At 56.8% G+C, this 17,961-nt stretch overlaps 1 protein-coding gene across 1 annotated transcript in view; it reads right to left on the bottom strand.

Annotated features, from left to right (window-relative positions):
* The window catches only part of CDK18 (cyclin dependent kinase 18), a 70,006-nt gene that overhangs the window by 5,176 nt on the left and 46,869 nt on the right, over positions 1 to 17,961 (bottom strand). The window contains exons 10-17 of the mRNA XM_047076441.1: positions 17,581 to 17,636; positions 8,340 to 8,433; positions 7,596 to 7,644; positions 2,839 to 2,988; positions 2,514 to 2,653; positions 1,792 to 1,917; positions 926 to 982; positions 4 to 118 (exon numbers count right to left, since the gene is read on the bottom strand). Of these exons, the coding sequence (XP_046932397.1) occupies positions 4 to 118; positions 926 to 982; positions 1,792 to 1,917; positions 2,514 to 2,653; positions 2,839 to 2,988; positions 7,596 to 7,644; positions 8,340 to 8,433; positions 17,581 to 17,636 (787 nt within the window). The remainder of the gene's footprint in view (positions 1 to 3; positions 119 to 925; positions 983 to 1,791; positions 1,918 to 2,513; positions 2,654 to 2,838; positions 2,989 to 7,595; positions 7,645 to 8,339; positions 8,434 to 17,580; positions 17,637 to 17,961) is intronic.

Here is a 17,961-nt window from a genome sequence, read left to right on the forward strand (position 1 = left end):
TACCCTCTCGGATGGCGGTGCAAGGCGCCCCCTCCTCATGCTCCAGCCGGATCTCCTTCAGGGCCACGAGGTTCTCTGTCAGTTTGCTGCGCCCCTTGAAGACTGTGGCATAGGTACCCTGGGGACAAGAACCCCAGCCGCACCAGCCACACTCAGGGCCCACAGTCCTCTGTCCAGCACCCTCCCCCTCGTGCCTCCGCTTGGGCTGGGCCCTTCGTCCTTCTTCTCCTTTCACTGCTATTCTCTGTTTCCTCCGAGGGCCACCTCTCTATGACTTTCTCCCTCCCTCCTCCCTGTTCAGGATGCACTGTCCTCCCCCGAGGCCCCCAGTAGGCGAGGCGCCCTTCTATTCTAACACCAGTTTTGCCCTTCCTCGTGTCGACGTTTACAGGTCGGTCTCCTCTTTGGGTTCCGGGAGGGAGAGGGCTGTGTCTGTAGACCTCCGCCCACCCCAAGGCTCTGACACCAAGAGTGGTAACAGAAACTGCGGACGGCACCCAGTGCTTACCGTGTGCCGGGCACTAAGGGTGCACACGAGCTTATTATAGTAACCTGTTCCGGCCTCACAACCCTAGGCGGCAGAGCAATTGCATCTCCATTTCCAGAGGAAGAAACTAAGGCAGAGAGAGGTCATACGACTGGCCAAGGCGACAGAGCTAGCAAATGCTAGAGCAGGGATTTGAATCCAGAGAAGTACTTTCAGGCAAAAAAAAAAAAAAAAAAAAAGGCTGGATTATGCCCAGAGCCCACGGACCACTGTGTCCTCAATGTCCTCCAGGACCTGGGCCCCCCTCAATGCCTGCAAAAGGCTGGGCCAGACTGGCCGGCCAAAATGGTGCGCCTCTGTGGGGCAGGGGCAGTGAGAAGGCAGGGAGGGCAAGGAAGATGCTGACCCTGCTCTTGAGCGTCCTGCCCGGTCTCTTACCTCCCCCAGTTTGTCCAGTTTCACGTATGTTTCCAGTTTCCCAAAGCCGATATCTGACTGAGAGGGAGAGACACAGGGTCCTGTGAGCTTCAAGGCCCCAGTAGCCCCACATACGTGACACCCCCCCAACCAGCCTCCGGGAGGGAAGGGAATGAGACCCCCATTGGTGAGAGGGAAGAACAGAGGCTAGCGGGGATGAGGGCAGCCACAAATCCTGCCTCTTGGCCTCTCCCCTCTATCCCTGTGATAAAGGAAGGAGCCTTGGAAGTAAGAGTTCCCTCCGCCCCTGGCAGTGGAGGGTGTGGAGCCAGGGCTGGGGCACATGGGACTGCCGCACACCTTCTCACTGTCTGTCTCCGCCTTGCTCGGATGACCAGCTCCCCCTGGGCAGGAACTGTGCCTTTCAGGACCCAGTTCAGAACCCGCCTCCCCGGCAGCCTCTCTCATCGGCATACCTTCTCTAGCTCAGTGGTACCCGACCCTTAACAACAAGATTCCTGGACCCCACCACCCGGAGTCTAGTTCTGTAGGTATCTGGAGCAGGGACCAGAGTCCATGTTTTTTGCAAGATGCTCCCAAGGAAATCTGATAAGCGTCCGCGACTGGAAAGCACGTGACAGCTGGTCTATGGATCTCACCCCAGTGGAGATCCTGGGGCCCAGAGAGGGCCAGGCCCAGAGGGACTCCTCTAGGGAAGGGATGTTGACCAAGTACAAGGTTTGTGAGTCTCCTGAGGCCAGCAGGTGGCGCTGGAGGCCCACAGACTACTGCAGGCCTCAGCTGGGACCCTCAAAACGAGGACTGATGTATCCAAGTTGGGGAGAGGATGGTCCACCCTGGTGACCTCTGACCCTTTTAGGACTCACCAGGGATGCTCGGCGGGACATGCGGCTGAGCGGTTTGGGCAGGTCTGGACTCTCCAGCTGTAGCTTCTGCAGGAATTCCTGGGGCAGGCGGATGTCCATGGGCAGAGAGAGCCTCTTACTGATGTCCTACGTGGCCGGGATGAGACAGGGACACTAGCATTTGCTCCAGGTTACCTCGTGCTGTGGGACCCTTGCCTTTCCCCCAGGGCCCGGCTTTCCTGTACAGCAATCCCAGCAGGGCCAAACCATGGACTGTGGCCCCAGGCTCACAGCTGCTTCAAAGATGTGCTCAGAGACATATGTGAACACACAGGGGTTGCTGTGTGACCTTAGGAGGTCCCTTCCTCTCTCTGGGCTGCAGTATAACCATCTACGGAATGAGGTTCCTACAGACGCTGTGATTCTGTAAGCCTGTTTTTCATTTACTTGGGCACATGCATACGGGTCACAAGAACAATAGTCAAATTGTCCAGCCCTTGCCATGTACCGGGACTGTTCTATGCACTTGGTATATATTAACTTGCCTAATCTCCACGATGGCCATTTTGACACAAGGAGACTGGTATGCAGTGCTTGAGAAACTTGCTCAAGGTCGCAGAGCTGAATAGTGGCGGAGCTGGGATTTGAACCCATGAAGTCTGGCTCCCACGCAACCACCCTCCTTGGGCATACGTTGTAGACGCGTCTGTCACCTGCACAGGGCAGAGCCCTGGGCCCCTCACCTCCATGGAGAAGCGGCGCTGATTCTGCCGCCGGTACTGCATGCCCGGGGACAGCTGCCCAGGGTCCTCCCCGCTGTCTGTCGGGGAGAAGGTGCTGGACGCCGGCTGGGGGTCTCTGCCGAGAGGACTGAGCTGCAGGTCTGAGAGCAGAGGCATGAGTTGCCCATCCCGGCCCTCTGCCCCGGAGGGAGGGGAGGGGTGGGGAGGGGAGTCTGCTGCCCCACCTCTGTCCTTCCCCAGCAGTGAGGGCGTGGTCAGGACGGGCCAGGAGGGGCCGTGGGGGAGCATCAAGGATGGGGCGGGGGTGGGGGGGCAGACACCTCACCCTCATTGCGCCGGTTGTGGAGCTGGTTGAACTGCTCTGTGAACTCGGTCAAGGACTCCTCGATGGTCTCTGTGCGGGGCACGGATAAGGAAAGACGACGCTTAAAGTTCTTCATCTTGTTCATGGTCAGCAGGGACCAGGCAGCAGGGCCTAAGACGGGAGAGGGGAGAAGGGCAGGTGAGGACACGGCACCGGGTCCGTGCTGACACCAGATGTGAATTCTGGGTCTTGGTCTCCGTCTGCCCCTCGAGCTCTGGGGCCCTGCATCCAGAAGCTGGGGTTGCATCTTCTTAACCAAAGTTCGAGCCCCCAGAGGGGAGGACCTAGCAGCCCTCTTCTTCCCTGTGAATCTCGTTCCCCCAGGATCCCCTGCCCCCGGGGGGAGACGGTCACACCATGAATCAATCAGTATAGCAAAGTACTGCTCATAATAGCCGCACGATGTGCCAGCAGGACCCTGGGGGCCTCACCGGGGCCAGATGGTAACCTTTTAGCTGCTGGAGGTCTAGAAGGTTCTCAAAAGAGGTCTCGAGTGGCAGCAAGGGGACCAGAACTCGGTGACGCTCAGGCCAAATAGCTCTTTACCAACTTGTATGTGAGAGCCTGAGTATGCGAACAGCCAGTAAGCCTTACTGATTGACGCCCACAAGCTGAACATCAGCTCTGCCTACAGCTTTGTGACAGAATCTGGCCCCAACTCCCATTTCATCGTGCTACTGACACCTGGAGGTCCCTCTCTGGCTTGTCCTAGGTCCCTGGGAGACAGGAGAAAAGAAGGAAGGGACAAGGGAGGGGACATATGCATCTGAGCGGGCCCGGCCCCATCTCTCCAGCTGGAGGGAGGTCAGGAGCAGCTGAAGGTCTCAGGGGAAACACAGAAGTTTGCCGGAAAAAGAGGGCCCCAGGGACAGGAGGCTGGGCTCGTCCCTCGCCAGAGCCCCGAGGGCGGCAGGGTGTCCACTGCAGAGAACACAATGGGGGAAGAGGGTGGGCTGCTAGGCTCACCCCCAAGGCCCCTGTCCCAACCAGAAAGGGCTCCCTCCTTGTGGCTCCCCAGCCCTCCTGCCCTCTGAGTGAGGGGACACCCCCAGCCACCCAGTAAGACTGCTTCTTCCTACAGACACTTTCTTCTCTATCCTGCCCTGAAAACCAGAGCGGGGCTGGCCCACCTCGCTTCCCCCAAATCACCCCCTCCCTGCTCTCCTCCATGATTTCATAAGCTCTCGGTGTGGCTGCCCTCATCCCGCTCTGCCCACACCTCCCTCAGCTGCAGGGGGACTGGGAGGCCTCACAAGGGCCCCACTGACGCCTGCCAAGAAGACACCCAGGGCCAGTCCTGTGATGGGAGGGGGGCACCCTGCACAGCTTTTACCCAGCTTTTACCCAAGCACCAGGCACAGCCCATCCCCAGGGGATGCTCTCCGGCCCGTCACTAGCCAGTACCCCCGTTGCCGAGGCAACCAGACCCCTCCGGAATCCTCCCGGTTTAAGGGATTATGGGTCAGTAACACGTTTGCTTTGCTTAATGATCATCCTCTGTCCTCAGCCAGCCTGGAAAGGGTCCCTTCCCTGGGCCTGCTGGCTCCTGGCTGCCCCCAAATGCACCTGAGTCGTGGCCCTGCAGCAACCCTGAGCCCAGAGACTGGGGGTGGCCAGGCCCTCTTTCCTCAGGCCGGCAGGTCTCAGCGTAGAGGTCTCAGGTCTGCACTGCCTACCGAGCCCATCTCTGTCAGCGGGTCCTGGAGGCTCACTTAGTTCAGTGAGGACTGAGCAAATGAGGACTGAGCACCTACTGTGTCCAGGCATTGTGCTAAGGCACGGGGGTCACGATGGCGAGTAAAGTGCGGCCTGTGTTCTCAAGGAACTCGGGCTGGTGACACCTTTGATGAGAAGGTATCAGAAGCTCTTCTACCAGCTTCCTTGGCAAAGCCCAGCAGGCTTGGACTTTCCCGTTCTCCATCCCTAAGCTCATTCCTGCCAGCCAACCTCAGCCGCTCCTCCATGGCTCTTTGCCATCTCGGGCCTGCCTTCTGCTTTTTAAACAAAAAAATTTGTTTTGATGTTTATTTACTTTTTTTGAGAGAGAGACAGAGACAGAGCGTGAGCAGGGGAGGGGCGGGGAGACAGGGAGACACAGGATCCGAAGCAGGCTCCAGGCTCCGAGCTGTCAGCACAGAGCCCGATGCGGGGCTCAAACCCACGAACTGCGAGATCATGACCTGAGCCGAAGTCGGACGCTCAACCGACTGAGCCACCCAGGTGTCCCGACAAGACTAATTTTTAAAAATCAACGTCAAAAGCTCATTCTGATTAGTTTACAAAGAATAACATTAAGGACGGACCAATGTATTTTCTAATCACATACGTTCTATTAAAATCTGTCATCATAGAATAAATGCACAAAGGAATTTAGTCCATTGAGGCAGAGCTAAACTCCGTATTTTAATCCAGATTCTTACACTTTCTAGGTTATCAACACATTAACACAAAACTATAGTGCAAAATTTTAAGGATCCGAACAAAGAATTTATCTTAGTTTTAAGGCAAGTCAGAAAAATTTTCAGTTGAGCAGCACAAGATTTATCAACCTTAATAAAAATTTAAGTAACGCACATATGAAATACAACATAAAAAGACTACTTTTTCATGGCATTACCAGTTTTCTGTCAGTATGATGTCCTTAAGACACCTGCACAAAGTGGCAGAACTGGGCACACCATAATCATCGTTAAGTCCCCATCTATAAATTTAAAAACAAGCAGTTACTATATGTGAGTCCCTCAGTGGAGTCCAATGACCACTCACTGATGGGTGTCTATCAGGAAAGGTTTTGGTTTTTTGTTTATTTATTTTTGAGACAGAGAGAGACAGCACAAGAGGGCAAAGGGCAGAGAGAGAGGGAGACACAGGATCCGAAGCAGGCTCCAGGCTCCGAGCTGTCAGCACAGAGCCCGACGCGGGGCTCGAACCCACGAAGCGTGAGATCATGACCTGAACCGAAGTCGATGCTCAACCGACGGAGCCCCCCCGGGCGCCCCTGGTGCCTTCTGTAGGACTCACAGACGGGAAGCTCCCAGAGGGCAGCCACCCCACTTCACGCTGTAGTGGCAGCCAGCTGAGGGCGAGGGGGTGTCCCGCGATAGAAGTTTCGTGATAGCGGCGGCATATGGGTTCCGGGGACAAGAAGATCTAGACGCGTCCTACCTGTGGCCTCCCATTCCCAAGCAGGACAGGAGAGCGGAGATGTCCCCACCGTACAGGTCCATTGTTTACCAAGCGGGCTGAACGTTAGCAGCACCAAGGGAGTATTTTTAAAAACTCAGATTCCTGGGTCTCACCCTCAGAGTCTGGAATGGAGAATGGGGACTGGGAAAACGAATTTTTTTTTTTTTTTTTTTTTTTTTTTTTTTAAAGAAGCATCCCCAGTGCTCTGGACACGGAGCCATGGTGAAAAGCATCTGATGTCCAGGTAAGGGATGGTAGTTCACCCCGGTTTCCAGCTTCTGTCCTGATGGGGAATCCTCAGAGCTGGGAAGGTGCAGGAGGGCAGAAGGAAGGCATGCCGAGTAAAGCAGCAGACCCCCCACCCCTCCCTGCCAACCACCACCGCACAGAAGGGAGAGGAATGTCTGCCCTGTAGACTGATGCCCCAGGCTTGGTCATCGTTATCCTAGGGCCTCGCGGCAGTGGAGGGGGGGCAGTCACTTGGCTCCTTGAGGTCTGAGCTCTGCCAAGAGGGACTAGTCACGCCCCCTCCTAAAAACAGGGCTCCCCCATAAAGCCGTCCTGCAGTCTGGGATTTATGGGATGGCATGCTGGGTTTGTGTTCAGGAATCCACCAGTAGCTGCCATAAATCTTATGCCCTTGCTCTTGTCTGTAGGGAAGGGGGGCTCATTAAAGGCCTTCGGGGAGGGAGGCCCCCAATTTCTGCAAGACTCGCACCTGCTCCTGCTCTCCCCTCACTTCAGTTAGGAGCCAGGAGCCACCGGCTTGGGTCTAGGGTGGGGTGGAGGGTGGGGTGGGAGCTGGAAGGAGGGTGAAGCAGAGGACGGCTTCTCAAGCAGGAATGCAGGGCCACGCGATGCGGAGGGACGGGGACCGGCTGTTCTCCACCCACTCGGGACCCAGAGGAAGTGATTGTCACTGTAGCAGGAGGGATAGAGGGCAGATGTAACGATGGACTTTCTGATGGTGACAGTGGAGCAGGCGGCAGGGGTGGTGGCCACAGCAGAGAGTGGACGTCTCTCTCTGCTGGGGACAATCGGGGCATTGAGCCGGACAGGGTCTTGGGTGTGACAGGGCAGACGGAGTGGTGAATGGTTAGTTGTTCCCCAGCTCAAGACATAAGATGGCTCTGTCGCTTTTCCCTTGAGAGAATCGGCTCTTCAGATTTGGGGGTCAAGGGGGAAGGGAGACAGGAAAAAGGCCTGTCACCTTGGTGCTGTCTGCCCCTCACCCCCATCTGGGGACAGAAGGGCTCAGTGTGACCCAGCCTGCGGCCGGCCCAAGGCCGGGCACAGTGTGGCCTTTGTCCCTGGGCCAGGGAGCCATCTGGGGCTGCCTTCGTGCAACTGGTGCCAGGGGAGGAGGGGGATGGGCGTGGGGGATGCTGGCCTGGCTGGGCTGTCTGGGGGGGGCATGTCGAAGCAGAAGGGCCCCCCTCAGGAACTGTGGGGTAGACCCTCCACAAGCAGATGCCCAACTAGGCCTTCCCTCCTGCACCCCCTGCCAGGGAAGCCTAAAGCTCTCAGCCTACCTGCTGTCACTTCCTCCCGGGCACACACCGGCCAGCCCGGAGCTTCCTGCTGGGGCCAGAGAAGCGGGCAGCACAGGAGGAACTGGCCGGGAGGAAACCGACACTTGCCCAGAGGCCACCATGCACCCAGTGATGAAGGGCTGAACTTCTGGAATGTCAGCCGCAGCACTTACAGATCCACCACGGCAACCCCCTTGCTGGCCCAGGCAGGGAGGACGCTGAGGCTCCAAGATGAGGGCTGACTTGCTCAAAATCATGCGGCAACTTCCTGGTCATTGCCGAGCGCACAGACTCCGTGACCACACGGCTCCTTGCTTCTCTTAAGGGGAGCTCTCCCCGCCCCACCCCTCCCTATGGACGAGGCTGTGAGTGCTGTTTCCTGTTCCGGGTCTCTCCCACCCCCGCCCCGAATTAAAAACCAAATTCAAATCCTGGTGTTACATTAGCAGGGCTGGATGGTGGCAGTGATGTTCTATGATCTCTTTTAGCTTTGGTTCTGGTCCTTCATTTGACAAGTATCTATTGAACAGCTACTACATGCCATGCCCTGTTGTAGACCCTGAGAATCCATTTATGAAAGAAACAGACATAGTTCCTGCCCTCATGGTACTTATATTTTAATGGTGGGGAGCAGCAGACAAGCAAACAAATACATAAATGCACAGGATGTTAGATGGCGACAAGTGCAATGAAGGAAAACGAAGTAGCAAAGAAGGATGGGGTGTGGGGGTGGGGTGTTGCAACCTGAAACAGGGTGGTCAGGAAGGTCTCCATGGGGAAGCGACACCTTAGGAAGAATTCCAAGAAGGTGAAGGCGAGGGAGTTAGTCATGCCGAACCTGGGGGGGGGAGCAGATCAGTGCGGAACAGGAGGTGCAAAGGTCCTGAGGCAGAAGTGTTAGTGTGCTCTAGGAACAGCAGTGTGGTTGCAGAGGAGGCCATGGACGAGCACGGAGCAGATGGTGTTGGTCCCCACAGGGAACAGGAAGGTTCTGGCAGATGACTGACATGATCCCACTTAGATTTTAACAGGGTACCTCTGGCTGCTGTGTTGAGAACAGACCGTATGGGCAAGGAAGGAAGCGGGGAGCCTAGTCAGGAGGCTCCTGTAGAGATCCAGGTGACAGATGGTGGTGGCTGAGACCAGCGTGGGAGCAGTGGAAGTGGTTGGCTTCTGGATACATCTTGCAGGTGGAGCCAAAGGGATTTACGGACGGATTTGTACAGGGGGTGACAGAAGGGAGTCAAGCGGGACCCTGAAGGGCTCTGGCTGGAGCACGTGGAAGGATGGGGTGGCCATCGGTGCAGGTGAGCAAAGCTGGGATGGAGGTTCTGGAGGGAAGCCCAGGAACTGGGTTTGGGGCAAGTGTTGATGTCCAGTGGGCACCTGTGTGCAGGCACGGAGCACCCGGACACGGTGCAGCCCGCACAAGGAAGACACTAGGAGATGTCAGCTCTTCTCTAGTCTTCTCTCAAGCCCCTGCTAAGATGCAAGGAAGTGCCGGAAGAGAGGCCCCAGATCAAGCTCATCAGACACGTCCCTCGCACACCTCTTTACAGCCTGTGAAGGGCTCTGAGACCCCGGATGGAAGAGGGGCAGGAGGCAGGAGCCCGCCAGCTATCTACAGGCCTGAATCCCCTGACAAAGAGGGACAGGCCAGGCAGGCAGGGTCCCCCCCCGCCCCCCACCCCTGCTCAGACTGATACAACTCTCCAAAGCCACGCAGGGCAGAGGACCCCGGTCCTCAGAGGGGAGAAAGCTCCCCACAGCAGGCCAGGCCGGTCCACAGGCCCTTTGCACAGGTAGTCCGGGCACCGCCTGCTGCCCCCGACCCCAGGACAACCTCTCCCAGACCCCCCCCCGCCTACCACCTGCTGGGCCCTTACCGGGAAGCTATGGAGGCAGAGGAGGTTGGCAGAGCATCCAGGGAAGCTGGGTAGGAACGTCCACCTCACGGAAGTGAGACTAACGTGGAAGGTAGGGGTCAGCTCCATCCCTTAGCCTCCAGGGAGCCAGGCTTTGAGATTCCTCTCAGCAAACCCTTCCGAGAAGCCCTTTGCCTTCTCCCTAAATAAAGCCCCAATCTGCAGCCTGCACCCAAGGTCCTTCGATCCAGCCCCCTTGCTCCCCGGCTTTGCTCTCCCCGCTCCCCACAACCCTAGCTCGGCTCCAGCACCTGTACCCCCTGCACACGGTTCAGGCCTGGGGTCTTCCAAGGCTTCCCCGAACCCCCAGGGCCACCGGGCGGCCCTGTGATGGACACAGTCCCAGAACGCGCATAATCTCCCAGGGCCACAGTGAGGACTTTTCAAGTGCCTCTCCCACAAGGGTGCTCTGCTCTCTCTGCCCGGTGCCGGTGACATACAGCAGACAGGCACGTGGTGAGCACCTACTGGGTTCCAGGAACAAGTCAGATGCTTCTCCCAGCCCCTCTTCTGGTTTCGTCCCGTTTTCTTTTCTTTTTTAGATCCCTGTCTCCGTGGTCCCGGGGGCAGGGCTCCAAGGACAGAACTCCCAACTGCCCACTTTCTGGAGCCCAGAGGGTCTGAGCCTCAGTCTCAAAGGCTGCCCACTGGCCAGGATCCTCAGGGCACCCTCTGCTGCTCGCTCCCTGCCCCCAATCCCGGTCACTCGGCCGCTTTGGGCGGGTTTCAAAAGAACAAGAGGCCACGGCCGAGCAAGTTTGCAGCCGTCATGAGCTGGGACTTCAGAGACATGCCCTGTTCCCAGGGAGAAGCGTGCCTCAGGGAGCCCTGCAGATATTACCTGTTCTGCCCTCCTCTGGCTGCCCCTGCCCTGCACAGCGTGGGGCTTCGGTTTCTCCGGCTTGTGACAAACCTCAGGCCCGCCAGTCACCCCACGGCTGCCTGGAGTTGCTGCCACAGCAGAAGCCCCGGAGCCCCCATCACGGACCTCACCCCCGCCCCAGCTCCGGCCTGGATGGGAGGCTGGGAGCCTGGCGCGTTCTGGGTGGCCAGCCTCGAGGAGGACAGATAGGCCCACAGCCGCCCTGCCAGTGAACAGACGCTGCCCGCAGCCTCTGTTTGGAATGCAGGAAGCAGGCGGGGAAGGCCTTCCGGGAGCCAGCCGAGCTGACCCGCAGGAAGCATGGTCAGGAGGTGAAGTGTCTGGGGCTCAGGGGGGCCTCTGCTCTCTGGACAGATGCACCATTTACCCCTGCAGGGTCCCACCTGATGGAAGTGTCCTAGAGTGAGGGCCACATGCTGTCCAGGCCTGCTCTCCGAAATTCTCTGCCGCTCGGAGTATGGAAGAAACCCCAGCTCTCCCACCTACCAGCACCGTGACCTGGGAAGACCCCCCCATGCCTCAGTTTCCTTGTCCGCTAAGTGGAGAGAATACCTAATCCCCGATCCAACTGCCAAGAAGCTGCCAGACTTAACTTTCTTGGCTACTTTCTGACAATATCACTCTCCTCTTTAAAATCCTTCAAAATAACATTGCCCTCAGACAAAAGTCCAAACTCCAGGGCCCAGCCAACTAGGCCTCTTGTGTTTTGATCTGTCTCCCTCTGGAGTCTCGGCTCTCACCCCTCCCTGGAGGGTTATGGAGTTAACCCCCCATATGGAGGGTTGGTAAGACTGCTTCTAAACTCCAGTGTTGCTTTCCCTGGAAAGTCACATGTGACCGCACCTCCTTCCTTTAGGTAAAATGGGATGCTTCCTCCTTGTTGCTCCCATTCCAGCCTGTGAACATCTGTCCCTAGACTGTGATGTCCTTCGGGACAAGAGCAGGGGCTCTGTGAGCTGTTTTCCCAGCATCTTACACAGGGTAAGGAACCTACAAGGTGCTCAGTCCGTGTTCGTGGAGTGAATGAGACCATCGGGCCACTGCACCCCAATGGCCTGTTTCAAGCTCTTCCCTCTGCAGCTATAATGGGGACGAGGCCCATTGTCCTCCCTCCACCCACCAAGGTCCCCTTGAACCTCCAGGGTGCTCTCTCTGTGTGAGGCATATGTGATTCTCTTCCTACATCCAGCCCAGCCAAGGCCCTGATTCTAAGTGGTTCTTCTCATCAGGCCAGCTCTACTCTAAGCAGGTAGGCCTCGAGCACAATGGGGGTGAGCCTGGCCCTGCCCTCCTTCCGGGCACACCAGAGAGAGCCCTGCGGCCCAATCAACCAGCCCTAGTCCCCCGGAACGTCGCTCCTCCTTGGTTCTCCTGACTCTCAGTGGGAACTGGAACACGGGCAGGACTGGTGGGCCAGGGACTAGGGAAAGCCAGGGAAACGCTCACATCTTCAAGGCCTGACAGAGGCGCAGACTCTTCCACGAGGCCCTCCGCGACGGTCCTCCCTTCTCCTCCAACCGGAAAGCCCACTGGCCCCAGCCTGTGGCATGCCAGCCGTCCCCAAGCAGAGCACTTGGCACCCTGTACTGTTCCTGTTCACCTGTCTGCTTCTCCAGTTTGCCTGTGAGTTGTTAGGGCAAGGACTGGGTCTGACTCGTCATTACACCCCCAGGGCCTGGCACTGAGCGAGCCCTCAAACGATCAGTGAGGGAGTACCTGGAAGGTGTGACTTCTGAGTTCTAGGGGCTGTTCAGAGACAAGAGAACAGCCAGGAACAGCCAGGAGACTGTCCGTTGCTCACTGGCCTCGAGGCCTCAGCTGTAACCGAACCTTCCTTCTCTAGCCCTCCACTGATGGCAGTGGTGGGGGCCAGGGGGCCACTGAGGCATGGGGGGAAGCTGCCTGCCCCACGACAACTCCCTCAGTGAGGTCGGCAGAGGTCTCTACTTGGGCTGATGACCCACCATGATGGCTAGACTGGTGATGGAGAAAGTCCTAAGGGGGGGGGGGGGTTCCAACCAAACACCATCCATTGGGGCCTACAGGGCTTGTGGGGAAGGGGGGATGACAGGGCCTGGACCCTCCTCATGGGTTCCCATCCCTCAGGGGCAGACTCCCAGTGCCTCACAGGTCAGGTGCATTATCCGGGATCAGACCTTGACCTTGACCCCTCCTGACCCCCTGCCTGCCCACTTCTAGCCCCTCTGTGTGGGCCCCACACCAACCCTGCTGATATTCACTCTCTGTTGCTCTCTTTGGCTTCTTACGGTTCAAGGAATGGAGGCTCATGTATCATCTTCTCGTATTTTCTTTTTGACCCTTTTTGAGACCCAGCTAAGTCTAGTCTGCAATCTTTAGGGAGGCTCTGAATTTGCAAGTGATACGATGGGACAAGGTGCCCTTCTGCCAGTTCTAGTCCTGGCAGAACATCCCAGACCAGAGGCTACAGCAAGGGGCAGTGTAGGCAAGACCTGTCCCCACATTGTCCTGCTTCGAGACCGGGCCCGCCTCCCCTGCCAGGTGAGAAGCCCGCTCCTTTCAGCAGGCTCCATTAAAGACCCTCAAGGATGGGGCGCCTGGGTGGCTCAGTCGGTTGAGCATCCAACTTCGGCTCAGGTCATGATCTCACGGTTTGTGGGTTTGAGCCCTGCGTCGGGCTCTGTGCTGACAGCTCGGAGCCTGGAGCCTGCTTCTGATTCTGTGTCTCCCTCTCTCTCTGCCCCTCCCCTGCTCATGCTCCGTCTCTCAAAAATAAATAAATGTAAATAAAATAAAATAAAGACCCTTAAGGAAGGTCCCTCAGCCACCTAGCCCAGCATTTTCATTTTTTTGTTGTTTTTGTTTTGTTTTTTAGATTTAATTTTTAAGCAATCTCTATACTCAACATGGGGCTTGAACACACAACCCTGAGATCGAGAGTTGCATGCTCCACCGACTGGGCCAGGCGGCCCCAGTCTAGTGTTTTCAAAATCCCAAGGTCCGGAACCTTTTCTTCAGTCCCAAAGGAAACAGCTCACACCTGTGTCCTCTGCATTTGCTGAAGTTTAGAGGCCGGTGCCCACCAGCTTCCACACGATAAAAAGGAGGAGAGTTCACCCAGGAGTTCACCCACCCTGTCCCTCATCCACGGAAGAAGCCCAGCTTTCATGGTGGTCTGTCACGGGATCTTTGTTAACATCAAGTGCTAGCATCCCTGGGGACCTCTCAGTCTCAGGAGCAGGGAGGGCAGGAGGGGAGGCTTTCCCAGCATCTCTCGACTCTGTTCCTATTTATATTCCACTCCCAGTCGCACCCGTCCCCCCCCCCCCCAGTCTGGCCCACATTCCAACAGGACCCCCGGCCAATATTTCCCAACGTTTAGGGCAAGCTGGCCTCCTCACATTCAGCAGGGCTTCCCTCCCACCAGGCTGGGCCCAGGCGGCCCCCTCCGCTCAGACCTCCTCCCACCCCTCCTCCCTTCCAAGGCGCCCTCCGAACATCTCACAGTTGTTCAGCTTATCCTCTAAATGCCCCCATCAGTGACCCCTGCTGCCTGGAGCTCAGGCTCCCCCACTGGTTTCTCCTCACTCGCTCCTTCCACAAGTACCTGCTCCGGGCCAGGCACAGTCCCAGGCTCCACGCCCCATCTTCCCCTCCCTCAGCCTCCCGGCTCTCCTCCTGCTTCTCTCTGCCCCTTGCGTCTGTCAGATTCACTTCCTCTACCTGTCCCTCAGTGCCCGGGCTCCTCCGGCCCTCTGTTCTTCCCCTCCACACACTTTCCTGGTGACCTCATGCTCTCCCGTGGTGGAAACCACCAGCCACGCGCTGATGACTCCCAGACCCACAGCTCCGGCCCCAGCAAGCCCCGGAGCCTCAGTGCTACCTGTAGATCTGACGACCTGCCGGGCCACCGTCGGCTGGATGTCCCCCCACCAGGGTCTGAAATACTAGAATAAACCTCACTGGGCCCGGATGTAGCAAATAGTTTGAGATGTGTTGTTCAGTGGAAAGGGCAGATGTGTACCACTGGTAAAGCTGTGTGTGTGCTAGATAGGCACGTGTCATACGTATACACTTACACGTGTGGACTTGTAAATACGAACACTAGATACAGTCCAGAAAGATGCAGGTTAAAATGCTAACGGGAGCGAGCTCAGGGTGGCAGAATGGGGGTGATTGTCGCATCTTCTTTTTGCTTATTCGCATCTTCCAATACTTCCACAATGGCCATTCATTGCTTATGTTAAAAGAAGTAACACTTCTTTTTAAATAAAAAGAAAAGTATTTTTAGATTGAGATTCCGAAACTGTTTAGTGCAAGCCTTGGGAGGGCTATAATTATCTGGAACAGGGATTGGCCAACTTTTTCTGTAAAAGGCCAGAGAGTCAATATTTTAAGCTTTGGGGGTCATACGGTCTCTGCGGCAGTCACACAACCCTCCCCCCCCGCCTTGTAGAAAAGTATCCAGAGATGGGGCGCCTGGGTGGCTCAGTCGGTTAAGTGTCCGACTTCAGCTCAGGTCATGATCTCACGGTTCGTGGGTGCGAGCCCCGCATCGGGCTCTGTGCTGACAACTCAGAGCCTGGAGCCTGCTTCAGATTCTGTGTCTCCCTCTCTCTCTCTGCCCCTCCCTTGGCTTGCGATCTGTCTCTCTCAAAAATAAATGTACATTTAAAAAAAAAGTTTTTTTTAAATACCCAGAGACCAGATGTAACCAAGTGAGTGTGGCTGCATTCCAGTAAACTTTGACTCGTGGACAGTAAAACTTGAATTTTATGTAAGTCTCCATGTCTTCGAATATTATTTTCTTCTTCTGACTCTTCCCCAACCATTTAAAACCGTAGAAACCATTCTTAGCTCACGTGCCATACTGCAACAGGCTGGACCCGGCCGAGAGCCAAGTCCCTTGTCCCTGAGCATCCAGTGCCTGTGTGACACTTGAATCCAGCACCCCCTGCTTTGAGAGGTTTTTTTTCCCTCATTATCTGACTGTGGGGAGGCCTTCCAGGGTTTCCTGGGTCATCTGAGCCGTGGCAGGGACCAGGTCCGCAGGCCTTCACTGGGGAAGCCCCTGTCCGTGCTCCAGAGTTTAAAAGAACGGCAGAGAGAGTGTCCCTCCTGGAGTCTCAGAGTACAGCTCACCTGATCAGCACGACTGGCAAAAGCTGGAACCACAAACCAGCAGTCTTGCATGGAGCTTTAGAAATCCCTTGATCTGTGCCCTCATTTTTCAGGCGAAGGCAAGACTCAGGGGAATGGGCTGCCCAAGACCACTCAGGCTGAAGAGGCCGAGCTGAGACCAGAACTGAGGGCCTGTGACTGTAAGTGCAATGCCCTTTTTGCTCCCTCAGGGACTGCAAGGACCTGCCCAGAGATAGCTCTCTCCGCACAGGGCAATATCACCTAGACAATCATCAGCCCACCCAAGGACCCGCTTGCCTAAGGAAGAAGCCATGTCAGGTATGGCCTCAGCCCAGAACACGGCACCCAGCCCAGCCACAGTGGAGGGTACTGCCCGCTGGGCTCCGTGCCAGGAACAGGGAGGGGCTCTGGGACCCCTCGTCTGGCCTCATCCCAGAGGTGCTCTGGAGACCCAGCACTGCTGACGTTACGAGGGATACCCTCCGGCACAGGACCTACCTCCTACCTGCTTCCAGGCACCGAACCCTGCCACGGACACGGGGAAGGACCCAAACCGGTCACCCAGCAAGGGTCTCCTCTGCTGGATGGCTGGGGCCAGGGGAGAGAAGCAGCCCCGGTTCCTGAAGGGACCCCCAGAGGCAAGAAAGGGTGGGTTTCTTTAGGGAGGCAAGATGTAAGGACAGAAACCATTCTGGAGTTCTGCTGGAACTTACCACGATAACAATAAAAATGCAGAAGGTGCCTGGAATGAGGGAGGGTAGAAATGGCTTAGGAATACTGCCCTTCTGGATTTGAGGCCTAAGCCCTGGTTTCTACAGGGGCCATGCAGAGGCCAGGCTACCGAGAACTGCTACGTGTGTCCCAGTGACTCCGCTGGCCACCGCTCCTCGATGACGACACGAGGTGAGGCAAAAAGCTAGGAGTGCTGTGGCCACGACCCCACGGACATCCTCGTAACCACACGAAGTAATACTGCGACTCTCCCCGTTTTCTAAATGAGGAAACTGAACCTTGGGTGAACAAGTCCCTTCACCTAGACCCACCGCTCACTGAACAGCAGGGGCAGGATTTGAACAAACCTCAAAGTCTGTAAAGTGCCCCCACCCATGCAGGACATTAGACGGGCACTTGTAAAGAATGAGTGAAGGCATCAGCTGTTATGGAGTCCTCTTGTCTGTCCCCCGGCCCCCCCCCGGCCCCCCCTAATTCCAGGGAAGACCTGAACGTCGGTAGGTGCGGTGGGAGCACAGGGTGAACCATCCGCGGTTCCAAGAAAGAGGCTCTCATCACCGTCCCTTCAAAAGTTCTGGCCAGTGTCTCCGCCACCAGGGTGCCCTGTCTCAGTGGGGACACTCATGCCTGCAGGGAGCTTCAGGACCCTTTTTGGTTGTAAGCTAAACCTCTTCCTTGCCTGCCCACCCCTCCCCCTCTGCAGACGAAACTGGTTAGATTTCAGAAGCAGATGGGCTCTCCTTCAGACAGGAGTTCTGGCTGAGATGCGCCTACAGCTTTCCTTCTTCCTTCATCTGCTGCCGCACCACTGGCCAGCTCCTGCCGGGCCCGGCCCCCAGCTCTGGGGCGACCCCCGGGACCCCAGCCCCCTGCCCCAACGGCCAGAAGCCCAGCCTCAGCGCTGGGTTCTGTGGGTGTGCACGCCGCTGTGGGGACCAGGACGAGACAAGGCTAACCGTGGCGTGTTCCCACCCCCTGGAAATGGCAGAGTGCCCACTCGGCAGCTCACGCCAGGAGGGCAAAGGCAAAGGGTCCAGGGTGGGGGAGAGAAGGGGTTAGGGCAGGACACAGGGCTAGAGAAGAGAAATGTGACTTGTTCCCAACGAGGTAAAGCTGATCAGGTGAGTTTGGACCCAGGCCAGCCACTCCCTCATGGACAACAGAGCCAAACAGAGACCGTAATTAATTAAGTAGTGAGCAAGGGTCTCCTTACCCCAGGAAATGGGAGGCCCCGCCAGAGGCCTGTCAGAGCAGGAGGCTGTTGGTTTTCCAGCTTCCGGTGCCCCCCTCACTCATGCTGGGAACTAGAGGGCGGAGTCCCTACCACACAGACTCCTGGTCCCCTCCTGGCAGGTTTCCATCCAACCTTTCTTTCCCAACCTGAAAGAGCAGAAACGATGTACAGGGCCCAGCCTGCTGGAATTAGGAAAGCCTGCCTCAGTCTCTACCCCAGAGCCAGGCATGGTGTGATAACTAGGAAATTTCCTTCCCAAATTACCTTCCACGGTACAGCTAGCAGTCATTTAACATCTGCTGCGTGCCAGGCACTAGGAGTTGTTTTATTTAACTCATGTGACAATCCTCCTTACGATGAGCCCCATTTCACAGATGAGGACACTGAGGCTGAGAGAAGCTCAGGAGTTTGCTGGGGAGAGGGGAGTCCACAGCTTGTATGTTCTGGAGCCGGAGTCCAACAAGACCCTGG

Source organism: Lynx rufus, unplaced genomic scaffold, assembly GCF_022079265.1.
Source record: "Lynx rufus isolate CCGP_SWC_20201006 ecotype Redwood Valley unplaced genomic scaffold, mLynRuf1.p SCAF_15, whole genome shotgun sequence".
Classification (NCBI taxonomy): domain Eukaryota; kingdom Metazoa; phylum Chordata; class Mammalia; order Carnivora; family Felidae; genus Lynx; species Lynx rufus.